This window comes from Aythya ferina (assembly GCF_964211825.1).
Source record: "Aythya ferina genome assembly, chromosome: 7".
NCBI lineage: Eukaryota > Metazoa > Chordata > Aves > Anseriformes > Anatidae > Aythya > Aythya ferina.
The window spans coordinates 33,733,503-33,750,184 of NC_140302.1; the positions used below are offsets into that span (position 1 = coordinate 33,733,503).

The 16,682-nt window shown below is 38.2% G+C and overlaps 1 protein-coding gene across 1 annotated transcript in view; it reads right to left on the minus strand.

Annotated features, from left to right (window-relative positions):
* Nucleotides 1–2,269: 2,269 nt before the first annotated feature.
* CPXM2 (carboxypeptidase X, M14 family member 2) overlaps nucleotides 2,270–16,682 on the minus strand; it is a 70,937-nt gene continuing 56,524 nt past the window's right edge. Inside the window, exons 8-13 of the mRNA XM_084526541.1 lie at nucleotides 16,059–16,255; nucleotides 15,028–15,207; nucleotides 13,828–14,125; nucleotides 10,257–10,396; nucleotides 9,194–9,293; nucleotides 2,270–3,857 (exon numbers count right to left, since the gene is read on the minus strand). Of these exons, the coding sequence (XP_084382667.1) occupies nucleotides 3,604–3,857; nucleotides 9,194–9,293; nucleotides 10,257–10,396; nucleotides 13,828–14,125; nucleotides 15,028–15,207; nucleotides 16,059–16,255 (1,169 nt within the window). The 3' untranslated portion in view covers nucleotides 2,270–3,603. The remainder of the gene's footprint in view (nucleotides 3,858–9,193; nucleotides 9,294–10,256; nucleotides 10,397–13,827; nucleotides 14,126–15,027; nucleotides 15,208–16,058; nucleotides 16,256–16,682) is intronic.

Consider the following 16,682-nt stretch of genomic DNA (forward strand, 5'->3'; position numbering starts at 1 on the left):
TTGAAAATACACAACAGGCTTAAAACATTCAATGAAACATTGCATTTCCTCTTCAGTGTAGTCAATAACTTAATCTGCATTCATTTTTATCAGTGTATTTTACCCACAATGAGTTCAGCATCACAATACTCAGATAATCCTACTTGTCTTCTGGTGCCAGCAGATTAAATTTGAGTTAGAGATTACCAAGATTCAGTACACTCATACCAACATGTGTAAGTAGATATCGTTTTAGTAGATACAGTATTATTGGCTTCAGAATTCTCAAGCCAATTTGCAGATACTAAGACCTGTCTTCCAGTGGTCAGCATACCTGTAGTAACTAAAAAGGATGACAAACACTGTGAGGTGGTTGTAGAAATTATGATAATTAAACAGATAAAAAATGAATAACTAGATGGCGTGACATGGGGACTCAAGGAGAAGCTAGCCAGCTCGTGCTGTATTTTATGACTGTCAGCACTCTGGATGGGAGCAGAAGACTGATGGCTGGTATTATCAAAGAGAGTGGAATACGTCCTGTTACAACCTTTTATTTGTTCAGCCTTTACTGCGTGGGTGAGATTGTGGAGCTGAATTTCTTATTACTTGAAATAATTGTATTTTTTTCCTTTATATCAGGAATGATCAAAGCTTGGCAAAATCCTCATATATGTAGCTGTTAAAATGAAACTGTAATTATAAAAGGAGTGTATCTATCTTAAGATTTATTTCCTTTCTTTTCTTTAGGGTTACAAATTTTCCTACAACAATAAAATGAAAGGAGATAAAAAGCACAGAATTTAGAATAAAATACTATTTAAAAGATGGGGAAAAAGTAGATAACTAGAAAATACTGGCATCTGAATTTATTGGTTTGTGGCGTCGATATATGTGGAGATTAAATAGCAGTACCATGTATTTAAAAAGAAAAAAAAAGAAAAAAAGAAAAAAGGAAAGAACATTTTAACTCCCAAGTGCATTACTATAGTAGCAAATAGGGCACGCTTCATTCTGCTATTATTGTATTCAGGGCAGGCAAAAGCATCTTATCTCAGCATGAGATATTCACGTATCTGAAGTTACTAGTAAAATTCCTTTGAACTTGAGAGTTCAGTTTAAAGGTGCTGAACAAACACAAAATAATTGCAGTGATGACTATACTTGATGTCTATTAGGCCATTTATTTAGTAATGCCTGGACCAAAACAGACTAAGATCTATGACATTAGTCATAGTTCTGCTACACTCAAGTACATGCAAGCACTAGCCACTGCCAGCAGAGAACACCAGGGCCACTGTCATCAGCATTTATGTTAGTGAGGTCTGCAGCAATCAGAATCCACTTTATTTTTGCTAACAGACATCAAATGCCTTCCCATGAGGTCCACTTCTCACTACTGAACAAAAAATGTCTTGTTTGTTGAGATAACCTGATACGTGGGAACTGAGCATAGGGACAGTTAGCTTTGTAAAGTTAATCTCAGAACAGCCTGAAAAGATATTGCAAGGTAGAAAGAACTGACCTGTCAGGACTGACTGTCCAGCTAGTGATTTCCACCTTCAATCTGAATATTAGTGAATTAAATGTGCCTCCTCATTTCCCTGTTTGCATCTTTGTGCAAACAACCCCCAGCAAAATGACTGGGACTTCATAGGATTCAAGAAAGGTACCTAAGGAACTTCATCAGTTCATAACAAAAAAATAAAATAAAATCAGGCATGCTGGCAGGAAAATTTTTATGCTGTCACCGATCAAAAAAAAAAAAAAAAAAAAAAAAAAAAAAAGTTTCTCATCATTACCTGAAAAAAAAAAATGATATCATTTGTCCTTTCTCAGATGCTAAAAAAAAAACTTCTTGACAACTTTGCTGTTAAGTTTGTAGCTCAAAATAAAAATATGGAACACAGAATGTTGTAAAGGTGGTAAATAGAGTGAAAAAAGTAAAATATCATTCAAAATGCTAATGTGATGATTGGATTATTTGTTTACATCTATTATTTAATTTAAATGATGCTGACTAGGAGCTGGAGTTCCATAATTTCAGTTATAGAAAATTATGTGTGCACCCTGTTATTTTCTTTGTGCCTTTGCTGTCAAATACATTGCTGTTATTTAATGGAATTTGCAGAACAAGCATAGGCTGGAATTGTCTATGAAATTTAATAATAGGACTATTTATTATGCAAGGGTTCATGATTATATTATTCATTCTGAAATCTTTTGCCTTTTGTGTTTACAAGATTCTTTGCTGACAAGAAAAAAGATTTAGTACAGATGGCAAGCAATATTTTTACAGTAAGTTTTCTATTTAGTTTATTTCTCCTGTTTTGAGTGATAGTTGGGTGAACGTCTTTTCCAAGAATCATATCAAGATAGGCAAGAACTGTAATAGCAATTAAAAAGTTTTAAACAAACTCTATTTGAAAGTGTACATTGCAGCCTCACTACCATGCATATTAAAAATGTTTGTTTATCCACAGACTTTTGACTGGCTAAAAAGGTACAGCTGGCCCTTCTTTTGGTATAACTAAGGTCATGACATTGAAGCTGACAGAGCAAAGTTGATTTTCACCAGCTGATGGTTTGATGAGTGTTTATTTAGTTCATTCTTTCCTAGATCTGATCTGCATCTTTACCAAACCTCAATCCTATTCTGCTGTACAACTTTGTTACTTAATAGGCAATAAAAAAGCAGAAATCCAGCACTAAGAGTAGTGAGGCCAGAAAAGCAGTAGCTGTAGTGGTAAGATGAAGAGACCATGTAGAGGAACATGGAATCTTTTGCACGTTATGAAAGACAGGGACACAAGGTGTGCGTGAGCACAAAAGGCACTTATAGGCAGGCCAGAATCAAGAAAAAAGATGCTGCCAGGGGATTTGTGAACTATATACATGCCCATGACCAAGCCTGCATCTATGATGAAAGCTTCATTTTGAGTCCTTCTCCTGGGTCAGAGAGGATGCGCTATGGCACAGTGCTGCAGTGATGTTTATCAAGCAACTTTTTCTTAGAGGTTTAGAAAATACAGCCTTTTAAACCAGAAGAGAAAATGTTCTGGGCATTAAGTTCAGCAATCAGATTATGATGCTTGTCCAAAAGTCTCTTTCAGGGAAAGAGACTGAAATTTGACACATTTTAATAATGTTCAGCAGAAGCTGTGCCCTCTCAGCTTTCCTCCCATATGTGGATAAAATGTAAAGAGTGTCATAACTTTTTTGAATTGCAAAAATATATCAATTTTATACTTTAGAAACACCATTTTTCATTTTTTTCTTTCAAAACAACATTTCTCATGTACAAGTATCTCTTTTTTTTTTTTTCTTTTCTATATTTAAAGAAAACAGATTTACAAAGGATTAAATAATCCACAGGCAAAAAAAAAAATCACTTCAGTTTAACTCAAAACATCTTTTTACATTCCTTCCGCCTCTCCCCCCACACACTGGGGCTTATTTCTCTTCAACTCAAACTGAATTTTGTTTCCAATTTTTCTCCAAAATGACAAACCCACATCCAGCTCCCCTAACAGAAAGGCCTCGTGCAGGAAAATGCGTATGAAGAGATGGGCTACATAACTCTCACTACTGCTACAGCTGGGCTGATCGAGGCAGAGCCGAGGCCTATCTCCGCTGCCGCCACTGCCGAGCCCGCTGCCGGAGCCGCCGCAGGGACAGGCTGATCGGCTGCTTCCCAAACTTCCTCATAATTTCCTTGATCCTCGCCATGTTGGTTTTGGAGATGGTGAAGTCGCACTGGGTGGCTCCCATGTCATAGCCCACCTCACAGGTCTTGGTGGCGCCGGTGTAGCCCTCTGCTTTCACGCCGACCACGTACTCCCCTGGGTTGAGAAGCCGCCAGTAATCCCCATCAGCTCCTGTTTGGAAAAAGGAAAGTTTTAGGACAGGGCTCCTTTCTTAAGCAGGGACCTACTTGCATCACATGAGGTCCTGGACAGACCACCTGTACACACATAGGTTGGTGGTGGGGCTATGTGAGAGTGTGTACCATATAGACTCTGAGATCTAAGCATCCCCTTCCATAAAATATTATATTGAGTTTTATTATGCTAATTTTCCTACAAACTATAATTCATCAGGACACTTCACCACTTTCTTACCTGTAAATGCATGAACAGAGTCACTATGATCAACTAAATCACTTGTGCATAAAACATTGTATTTTAACACCTCATTGAATCAGGGCTTTCCTTTCCGTTCATCTTGGTTTACCCATATATACACTAGGATGGTTTTAGACTTCTTTTAAAATAATATTTTAACTAGAAAGTATGCATCGCTGAGGACTAGAAACAACGAAATATCAATACCTGAAATTAATTTTTCAGCCTATCCGGGGAAAACCCACTGTGCATATTCAAATATGCAATTATATATATATAAATAGAAATAAAACATCTTGCATACAAAGTTTTTGTTTGTTTTTAGTACTAACATTTACTGACAGCCCTACTATCACTAGCCTTGGGTTGCTTACAATGTAGTGTTGCAAAAACTAAAGACAATTTGTACGAAAATATTATATTTGGGAAAAAAATCAGTCTAGCTGGCTTCTGTTTAAAAAAATGATTTTAATTTAGGCTTTTGTAAAATAGAAATAATATATAATATTAATTGTATTATATACTTGTTTAATATTTATTAATTTATAAGTAAAATAGTGTTTACAAGCAGCAAGCATTAGCAAAACAGCAATATGTACTATACCCTGATATTGCAGCCTTTGACTGCAAGCATGAAATTGTGTGCAAGCACACCTGATACTGTTATCTTTTGCATACCACCTTGCCCAGGTGTTTCTTTCAGCCACTTTAGCCTTACTTGGTGATGGCCAAGGTCTAGATTTGCTCTTTCTTAAGACCTTAGGAATGGCTCTCTTAGAAAGGATCCTCTGAGGAACGCTTTATTTAGTTATTTAGTTTATTTAGTTCTCCTTTATTGTTAGGTCCACTGACACCCTAGTGAAGGCTGCATGCCCCCAACTTGTGGCTGTGAATTCATCCCTGCTCAGATGTTGCCTTTAGCCCCTGGGATTCAAGTCTGACCCATAATTTTTTGACAAGTTTAGCAGGCAGTTCATCACAACCCTGCACAAAGCCAGGAAAAAATCTGCAGGTTCACACACCACAAGGAAACCATTACACATTTGGATATTAAGCTGTTAAGCATGATGCATTTTACCTCCTTTTCATTCACAAGTAACTAGACATTAGTGCTTCTGTCAGCTGTCATCACCCAGAATTTAATACCAGACTAAAAGGGTAAGGTTGTTTTCTTTTTCTTTTTTTTTTTTTTTTATTTTAAATTAGGTTAAATGATGCAGAAGGTAAAAAATAAATAAAAAAAAATCAGAACAGATGGCAAGAGAAACAATTAAAAATACAGACACTTTTATCAAATATTAAGACTACTAAAATAACAGTCTCCAATGGAAGAAGGCTGAAGGAAGGCTATGTCCATATCCAATAGCTGGGTCTAGAAAGAAATTTTCATGTCCACTCAGATAAAATAAAAATGTAGCATATATACACAATATACATATTAGAAATTAAATGTGTCAGACAACTCCAGAAACACTCTAGTTAAGAGGGGTGCTCTTTGAGCCTGATAGGATCAATCAACCTTTTACAACTAAATGACTTTAACTAAATATTATGAATTTAAAGACATTATAAAAATTATCCTAATACGCTGTTATCTACAGAGGTCCCAGGAAATCTAGTCATGGCGATGCATGGCCAGTGCATACAATAACTAAAACTTAACTTTTCTCTGCTGAAGAGGCAGTCAGCAAGGAGAAAAAACCTGGAGAATTATAACATTGGAAATATACTTAGCTGAGACTAATGCTATTAAATATTAACTAAATGGTACTTCAAAATCTTTCAGTTTGGTTACATAATGTATGCTGAAAGCATATCAAGTTTACCAAAATACTCATAAATCTTTCTCTGAACACTGTGTGAAATTAAATTAATTATGCTTAATTGCAAAAATCATACAGATATGTGCATCTGTTTTTGAATTCTGAAGGCTCCAGTACAGAAAAGCTTCACTAGAAGGGAACTGTACATTTCTTGATCAAGACACTAAATACTCCAGGTTTAGCATTGTCTGAATTGTTTACTGCAAGCAGTCAGAGGCTGCCACAGGTTGGGTGCCTTCTGTTTCTGTGGGCACATGCATGTGTGCACACAGGCAGTGATGGGAGGTGTCACAAGAGAGATCTCTAGGCAATGGTGCTTTTGGAAGGTGGTTTCTTCTGTAATGACATTTGGCTTGCTTGTTTACCTCCTGCTAGTATATACAAGCAGTTAAAACACTAGAAATTACACCTTCCGGTTACTTTTTATTGCAGCAATTATTGGAGCTGCCCAGTGGGTGCGGGAGGAGAGGTTCTGTACTATCATGAAAAGGTTGCAGTGGGCTAATTTCTGTATTGAGAGGTCCTTTCCTCAAGTCTGCTTCCTACTCTGGTAACAGGGCACATTCGACCTACCCATCCAAAAAAAATAATGAGCTAAAACAGTGCAAAAACAAGCAGGTGATATAAAAAAATATAACCTTTTGCCAGATACTTGGGAAGATGCCACTGGCATATGATTTGATATGCCCAGAGGCCATAGTAAGTCACAAACATTTTACAAATTCCTTTCCCTCTTGGTAATGGAAAGTCCACTGACCTCTGCTAGTGGGATCGAGAAGGCACCCCAAATAATTGCCTGCACTTGCAATGTGGGGAAAAAAGGGTGTCTAGTACATTTATCCATCCAATCGATGAACTCTTTTCTGAAGGTTATCTCATAGAGCATAGTCCACATCTAACTGTAACACCATGCAATCAGAGTGAAGCAATAATTACACCTACATCAAAAGAAAATGGAATAATTTTCCATAAAGCTCTTGCTCTCTAAATCAATAATTTCAATTAGCCTGTTAATATTATCAGCTTAGTGCCACCAGTATCCTTTTTCAATAAGATATATTGTACTTTCAAGAGAAAATAAAGGACTTTTTGTGCACTTTTTTTTTTTTTTTTGTCCACAGAAAAGAGCAGAGAAATGTTCTCAAACAAATAAATATTATTAAAAGGCCTTTTCACACAATTTTATCTGCTGTACAGGGTAGTCAACAACACCAGTGTACCAAAGAAAAAGCAGGTACCTTACAGCCTAGATCACTTTAAACAAAATTTACATGAATAAATATAGCGGCCACAATTTTTCTTCCACTTGAACTATTTTTATATCAAGGCAACTCAGACTTTTAAATTGATTCATTTTTCATTTAAAATGTATAAATGAAAGGCAAATTCTGACAACTTGCCTTCTTTCTCTGAAGCTGTGTGTCGCTTTAGCTTTTTTTTCCCTGCACCATAAATTCTGCTGTTTCAAAACCAACATGTACATTATCTGTGTAATATAAAACAAGATAGAACTCTCATGTTCCCATTTATAAAGTGATTCCCAAACAGTGTCAAATTCAGTATTTCTCATTAGATAAATAAATAAAAATTATGAACCAATTACATTTGCTTGTACCAAGAAGTTCAGATTGACCTTAACCACAGAAGTTCAGCTCAACACCTAATCCAAAGAGCTGTAAGCTTCCCAAGTGCTACAAACTGCATTCTGGAACCTTGCACAGTTATTACCATGCTACCAGGACTTCTTTCCATATGCTTGTCCACTGTTTTTAAACAGTTGATCTTTCTTTCATGTAGAAATCCAGCATACAGAGAGTTGGAGATTAATTTCCTCTTGCATTTGTTTGGTCTCAGGCAGAGTAATATGTTAATTCCATTACCAGAGCGGTGCAACCTACCGTTTATGGCAGTCTTCCAAGACAGGGAAGACCAGCTGATTACTTTCATTCCCACTATCATTTCCCACTGGTCCCATTTTGAAATATTTAAGGAAGAGTCATTATTGCCTAATTAAGTATCTGCCATCCAGTGTTTTCTTTAATAACAGAGACATGGTAGCACTGAAGTAAAATTAATTGTAAACTAAGTTAGATATTTCAAAATTATTATCTGCTCAGATAAAACATTGAAGAGTTGGAAGTCTCTTATCTAATGCTCTGTGATGCTCCATAACCTGGAATCAGCCAACAGATCAGTGTGCCATCCTGTACCTCAGCAGCAAGCAATCAGACAGACTTTTGCTAACGACAGGTCTTGCTTGGCCATCTCCTTCCCCATGCTCCTCTCCCTGCTCCATACTCTCTCTGGTTCCTCTAACAACAGAGCTCACAAGCACAGCGATGACCATTTCATAAAGGACTGTATAGGACCTACAGAAACACAGCAGCCAATGGACACTGTCCAGCCCCCAACCTGCCAACAACAGTTTTTGGGTATTACCATTAATCCTGTCATTGCTGGTATCTATTTAAAGCAGTACTTTATTTAGAACCATGACTCCTTGCCAGGCCATTAAATAGGCCTGGAATTTACTCTGAATATAAACATCTGTGTCTCAGTATAGACCAAGGCTGTACAAACAAGGCATCTGCCCATTTGTCCATTTATTTATTTTTTTAAATACATATAGAACAGTAATTCTCCAGGCTGCAATCCACCCATTCAAGTCTTTGTTTCAGCTGAGCCCCATCAGGCTATCTTTTATGACGCTTTGCAGAAGACTCTGAAGCGTGTGAAACTCCCCTTCCCTGTAGCAGCTGTTCCTCCTCTGGACACAGCTCTGGATCACATCTTCAACACATTCCCATAACCAGAGAAGCACTCTGTGCAACGAGCTACTACTACAGCCTTGTTTAGCTGTGCTGCAGTTACTCTGGGTTAGAGCTGCATTATCTTTTCATGAGAAAAGGAAGAATGACTTCTCTTTTAACGCAGCCTTACTCTGGCTATAGATTTTGGGTAGATACAGGGATATTTGCTCAGTACTTCAAAAGAGGTGGGAAGAAGAGGAACAGGGTCCAAAAGGAAACCATAGTTCTATTCTCATCTATGCAGCTATGCCATGGAGAGAAAGAGCCCCCCAAATACCATCCCTTCTGCAATGCACTCCTTGGATTATCTCTCTGCTGGTTTTCCTCAGGAAAAAAAAAAAAAGACTTCAAAGTTGCAGTGAAGTTATCATTTTTTTCTGTTTGTTTTTTAACCATAAATTTATTAATTTGTGTTGACTTTTTATTTTAAAACTATTTTTAATTTTATTATTATTACCTGTGCGAATATCATGGTTAACACCTTCTACCGAAATAATGGCATTTGGGATTCCCCTTCCATGTACATCTTTCACTATGCCTTTGATGCCCCGATGGACCTATTAGGAGAAATAAATAAATAAACATTACACAGCAATGAGCAGTGCCATCATTAGGAAGATACAGCAATTCATTAAGTCCTCATGTCAATTACGTGTCAATTATGTGCGTCTTATTCCTGTTTTGGGGTTCACGCTTGTGAATCAATTTACAATGTCTATTGGGATCCTAGAAACATCAAATTCAAGAAACAGATTAAAATAGCAGATAAAGCAAACATAAAGGGTTTTTAGGTGCTCTTTTCTGGCAAGCTCTATGGCACATTTACCAAATTTTAACAAGCTTTGTTATTTTGTCCTCTGAAATTAAGACAGTCTGGCTGAAATTATATACCAGCTTTGCTTACAGTTAAACTTTCTTTAATAAATATCAATAATCATGCAATTTCTATCACTTGAAGCACAAAGTGTTAGTGAAACCTTACTTTGAAATAGCCTATGAAGTTGAAGGGATGATGTTATCCAAGTAAAATTGCAGGGACTGTATGGCATAGACTTCACATTATAGTGACCATTTCTGTTTTTCACATAAGCACAGTTACAGCTGAAATATTTGCACAATGCAGACAGCTTCTCCTTCATGGGGATACAATGTGAGCATGAAGCCTAAAAACTACATTTGACTTCCTAAAGCTACCTAGCAGCTTGTGTAGAAACTTCTGCCAGAGCAGGACATTAATTACAGCCATGTAAGAAATATATCAGAAACCCCAGACTGCTTTGAAAACCTCAGCGACAGCATTGGTACAGCATGAGGGGCAAGGGCTGAGAGATGCTGAAGGCAGCAGCAGGTGACTCAGCTCCTGCTCATGGCAACATCACTGCTCCACTGGGCCTCAGCCCCGATAAAGCTCAACATAAATGGTCACAGCAACCTCAGGGAAAGCCAGAGCTGTTTCTTAAACTCTCTTTCAGTCTGAAAGGAGTCATCAAGTTACTCAGGGGTTTTCTTCTGTCAAATACCTGCTCCATAAAAACGATCAGGGATTCCCGGTTGTTCTCCCATTCTTCAGGCAACTCGCTCTCATGGGGATACTTGTCACAGCCCACGTAGATGGACAGCTCAAAGCAGTTTGTGTGCAGGTAGCTGAAGTCATTTATGCCTGTCAGAGACGAGGGATAAAAAAAGAAACAATTTTTAAATCTTTTATTTTTAAGTTTATTAATCAGACCTGGCGATTTTATGCACAGTAAACAACTTTTTCAAGCAAAAACTGAGATTTTTATCTAGCTGGCTTAGTCTGCAGATCTGGCAAGGAAAATCTTTTTTTCAGGAATGCCTTGTCTTCTGTAACAAAGCGCCAGAGTAATGGCAGAGTAAAGACAGCATCTCCTCTATATGTTTAAAACAGAGGGCACGAGACCACAGTGTGACAGCCAGGGTCATTGGTTCACCCCAGCACTGCATCCTCAATTCCTTTGATTTGGCATAGAGCTGTGCCCTTTTGCCATCATAAAACTTAAAGGAGTTAGATATTTAGCAGAAAACACTACAAAATAAAATAAAATAGAAACCTTATCTGGAATAAGTTTACAAGATACTGGTGAAGATTGGAGCATACTAGAAAGATGGTAGGAAAGTAGGTCTTTCTCTACAGCAAGAAGATTACATTTAATAATAAAAATATTTAAATAACTGTTTATTAATGACATTAGGTGTTATCCTTTACAATGCCAAAGATTAGCAGGAAATGCTTTCACCAAGCAGTTTTGAGTGGAAAGAGTTAAAGAAAATAAAAATTCCTGTCCTGTCCAATTACCACATAGCAGTAGCCAAGTATTTAACGAGCCCTCAGTGCCTTCTGGGTGCAGAGCGGGAGGATTATGTAATACAGATGTTACACTTTTTGCATTTGTTGATGGAAAAAGCCTAAATATCAGACAGTGGCATATGCTACTCTGCGTAAATGTGCTTCCCTTCCATTTGAGAAACAGTCACAGTTATTTTCCCCTCACATACTATATCGCACCCTGATTAGTCTATTGCGAGATGTTTTGCAACCCACAGTAATTGATCAGTTTTAATACACATATTTTAGAAAATGGCATAATGTTGCCAAGAGCAATTTTCCGTGTAATGTCTGAACAGACAAATCCAGCCTCAAAAACACTGGAAATAAATAAATAAAAAAAAATGTTCATCTGTTTTGTGTCTTTGTGCAGTTCATCCACTGCAGAAATATTATAATGTCAAGCTGCTGAAAAATTTGAATTCATTGCCATCCAGAATACGTGCAGGAAATGGTATGGTTGGCTTTCAAAGGCACTGGGAGATGTTTGATATCTGTGGTGTACCAACTGCTCTAGGGACTCTCTGGTGCTGAAAAGGAATCAGAAAAATCCCTTACAAATTTTTCCCATGGTACAAGCAGCAAAAGGTTTATGTGCATGGCCACTGCAAGGCCATGCAACACTGTGGGTGAGGAGGGAGAGGAAGGGCAGCTTCAAACTCAGCAAACCTATGGGGGCAGCCCACTGCCAGCAATATGCAGATGTGTCACCTTGACATCAGGCATTAAGCAAGCAGCTCTTTGGAGAAGAAACTGCTATGCATTGAACTAAAGGGTAAATAAACAGAAAGCTGAGTGACCTACATAACTACATATATAGAGTCATAGAAAAACAGAGGAAATGGAATGAAAAACGTCCATGAGAAATTTGTGTACAAACCTGGAATCATATTTGAATAACCTTTTACATTGCAAGGTACTGTTGAATAACTGTTGTAAAACGTGTTTATATATATGTGCACATGTATGTATATGTATGTGTGTAAATATTTATATAAGTGCCATACAAATTGTTCTCTTCCATTTCTCTATGTAGAGAAAACATCCAAAACCATCCTGCAGGTTGTAGGGTGAGCTTGCATAGAAATATTATGAGGTTTAGTCTAGAATCCAAGGTGTAAAGAACAAAGGTAAAAGCAATATTCAAGCATTTTTCTCAAAGACAATCTTGGAAGACTTATTATAATGGCATAAAGCAGGATGTACGATATAATGAGAAACATCCTAACTCAATAAAACAGAACAGATGAACCAAATCCAATATGCAATTGTTACTAAGAAATCAAGATACTATTCACCATCTATATTGCACACCATTACTTAATGTTACTTAATGCAATATCTGTCAGTGACATGGCCAGTGCCATCTTTTCTGTATTGATTCATAATTATGTTTCTGTAGCACTTAGGAAAATTAAGCTCATAAATTAGATAATTAAGCAGTTGAGTTGGCATTAAGAGTTTGGAGGGTTTTTTTTGTTTCTTTTTAGAATTTGCCGAAATGCATAGAAATGTATCATTGGACACTGGCCTTATGATCTGAGCAGTTCAATCTTTCTTCCCCCCAACTTCACCCAGCACTTTTTAACCTCCTGAAAAAATATTTGAAAAGTTAATTCTTGGCTCTAGCCATCAATGGCTGGCCAGCATTAACTGTACACAGGCCAATGTAAAAGATGCATCCAAAACCAATAAATGTTTATGCAGTGAAACTACCTGCAAGTTACAAACAAGAGCCAGCTCCAAGAAAAACATGTCCACACAGCTGCTTTCTTGCATCTGTTTGCCATTAGGTCTGCAGTGGCTCCTATTGTTATTCAAGTGGTGGCAGGTACGCTGCTTGCTTCTTAATTTCATAGAAAATGTTGTCACTTAGAAGCAGTTTTTGAGTAGAACTGTGATATTCAGCAGAGTGCCTGTTCAGAGCCAGTTTGAGTGTACACTCATAGATAACTGTACCTATTGGGGATAATAATGTGCATTTAATTGGGCTTCCCTGGAAATAGATGCTCTGTCTGCACTACAGGACACAGTTTCCCCTTTGCACTCTTTGACACGGAGACAGGCTTGGGCACACAGCAAATGATGCAGTCTGTAATTTTTTCTGGCAGCAAAAATGCTTGTGGAGCCTGGTCAAAGTTTAATCGCAAGTGGTCCAAGTCTTTTACAGATAGGAGGGTCACGGGGAAGCAGTAGCTTTCTGTGGCACGTCATTACAACTCAAATGAACATCACTGGGGGCCAGTCTGCAACTGAATGCAGTGAGCAGAGGCTGAAATCATAGTTTTCCCATCTCAGGATTACCAAGGGGGCCCAGGCCCCTCTGGGAGTCTCTACCTCGGCTGTAACACTGACTACCTCTGCAGTTTGGCAGCAGATTTCTGATGACACCTTCTGAGATGGCAAAATGCTGAGAGGTTTCACCTGCTAAAGGGTTTGGGCTGTGTTGTTATTTCCCCAGTTAAATATATAGAACATATAGAAAACAGAAATTAACATAATAAACAAAATAAATTGCTCATGAACTTTTGGAAACCTGGGTAGTAAATGAAATTGTCACTGGGTATTTAGTGACACAGTCTCTGTCAATTTGCTAATAATACCTCATGACAGGCTTTCAGATGAGGAAATATTCCTCTTGGAGCACATTCCACCACCTTTACCCCCGCTGTGAATAGCGGGCAGTGATGGCATTATCACGTTCAACAGGGTAACACCACAAGGGAGTTTCCACAGACACCTACTTCCAGCCACCGTATGCCACGATGCCCCGTTAACCGTGCCGTCCTCCTTCTGGAAGTCCTCTGTGTGACACGCTCTCCTCCTCGCGTCCGTCATCAGTCGGTGTGTGGAGGCATAGGAGTATGCAAGCCAGCGAAAGACGTGGTCATCTGGGGTGGGTGTGTAGTCCTGGGTTTTCCACAGGGACCGCACCATGTCGTAGGGGTATGCCACCACCAGCTCTCCTCCCTGCAGATTGCCACCCAGCACAAAAGGAATTTTTTCCATCCATGCGATTATTGCTCGTGTCTCAACTGCCACCTGTGAGAAAGAGCTTTGTTTCAACCTGTGAGTTTTGATAATCTTCTTTCAAAGGTAGACAGGGAGTTGCTAAACATGGAGTGAGCATCCAGCACAAGACATGTGGCCAAGAAGAAAAGCTTCAGTTAATTATGGTGCCTGCCAGATTCATCTTCAATTCCAGTGACAATCTACAAAAACTAACACAACCTTAACATTTGTAATTTGTGCAAAAGGAACAATCTAAAACAGCAACCAAGAAAGATATCAGACTGTGCCCACTGACATCAGCTGAAACAAGTGCTCAAAATGAGTGATTTTAAGCATGGAAATAATTCTAAGGCCCATGGAACTGTCCCAGTTAAGTGCCTTCCCACAAAACAGGAGAAGCTCAGCCACTATAAACAGTTACTTAAAATGCCATGCAAAAGTAAGTTAAATTTAAACATGGCTAACATAAGCCACTGCAGTGGTTTTGCATTATGTTATTTTAAACAACATCAAGAAAAAAAATAAAAATAGGAAAACCTTCATGGTGACTAAGTTGGTAAAGAGCTCATCCATGCAGCAAAGATATGGAGAAGCCTGGTTCACAGATCTGGGCTCTGCTGCGTGTTTCCCTTACTTTGTTTCAGCCTCAAATTTGGCTATCACGTCCTCCAGGCTCTTCAAATAGCCCAGGGAAAAGATGATGTTCCAGGAAGACCCTCCCTTCCCTTCCCAAGCAGCTTCTGCATGGGACCTAATTATACTTTAAAGTATAATTTTATTTCCATTGACTATCGAGGAAGCCTAAGCAATTAGCTTGGAGTAGGTTGCAACCTCACCTCCGAGCTGCTCATGGTCCTGAGAAGCATAAAGCTCAGTCTTTCAACCTGCCCTGGACTTTGCATTCCGCTCTCTCCAAAACCAGCTTTACTTACAGTGGCATTTTCAGACAGGTACCAGTCAGGAATGGGAATGTGATGGTTTGGAACTTTTCTTTTGCTCTTCTTCTGATCTTCAGACTCCCAAAGCAAAGAGTTTAAATCAGGGAAATTATTGTTGATGTCAATGCCATCCTGAGTCCATCGTCCTAAAGACCAGCCCCCTAATTCTGAACCCTTAGAATGAAAAAAAAAAAAAAAAAAAAAGATAAAAATTCATTGAGAACATGACAACATGTGGTCCCCCAGAAAAGAGTTTGGGGATGTGGCAGAGGTAATTCCATACAGAGAACTAGAAAGACAAATTAATTTTTAACTGTTTTTTTGGTTTTTTTTCCTATTTTACATGAAACCTTGAATAAGATAAAACAAAAGCCAGGAAAAATTACCTGGGGCTAGACAAAACATTCTGTTTTGTTTTCAAGGTTTCTACTGAAGACAGGTTTTCCGGAGTTGCACTAGAGATGATAACATATCCCTTTATGGCTGTGAGTGCAGCTTTTGTATTCTAGTCTGCAGCTATAGACTGTCCTGGAAGATTTTCCAGTACATTTGAATAGAGCCCCTGAATTTTTTCCTTCTGCTGTCTGTCTTCTTCCAGACTGAATTATTACAATGCCTGACACACCGTGCACTTCTTAAAGGTACACTATTAATTTTTAGCTGCAGAGATACACAAATTTTCATAGGCTTAAGTTTGGTGTCCCATGAGAAACAGGCTGCATGAATTTTCTGTTTTCCATAATGGTGTTCCACTGATCTGTACACCTCAGTATGGTTTGTTCTGGCAGTCTTAGTGCCCCTCCTTTCCATGTACTTCCTCATACTAGCCCACATCACATAAAAAAATTGTTTCATGCTTTTTCCCCAGGTAAGTTCCAGTGGTTTATTTTTGCTTGCATGATTTTGGTTTTATCTTTTGAGCTTATTTCTTCTGATTGCTTGTAAAATTTGATCCCTGGAAAAAAAATAAGAATAAATTGCTTGTTTCATTAACTTAACTGAACTAATTAATTCCTCCATATTACCGCTTTATATGCCTTGTCGTATCCATCTGGGTTGACTGAGGGAAGAAGGTGAATTCTTGTGTCCTCAATGAGGTGGACAATGCGTGGGTTCCCAGCAAGGTATTCCTGACACATGAACTGCATCAGCAAAAGGATTAGTTCACGTCCAAGCACTTCGTTCCCATGAGCTCCTGCTATGTACCGAAATTCTGGTTCACCTGTCAAACACATGGGCCAGAATTGTAGTGAGAACAGCAGATCAAGGATCTACTCAAAACTCATTGATGTCAATCAGCAATTATTCACTTAAGACAGGTTAGAGAAATGCCTTAACTGAACAAATGATAGGTGAAAATATATAAGAAAAAAATAATTACTTTCTGTACACTTTCTACAACAGGCTCATCAGTATCAGTAATGTCCAAAAGCCACTGTGTAAAAATCTCAACATTTTCTACTAAAAACAAATTTTTAATTACCTGCTGAAAGTTGAAAACGTAGATCTTAGACATTCTGATAGTGTAAAAATAACATGAAAAATACCTTGCTGGTAATTCATTTGGACAGATGTTAAGGCTCTGAAAAGATAATCAGCCAGTAACATTATCTGATTGATCTCTGACTTCACACACTCTTCCTTCACTA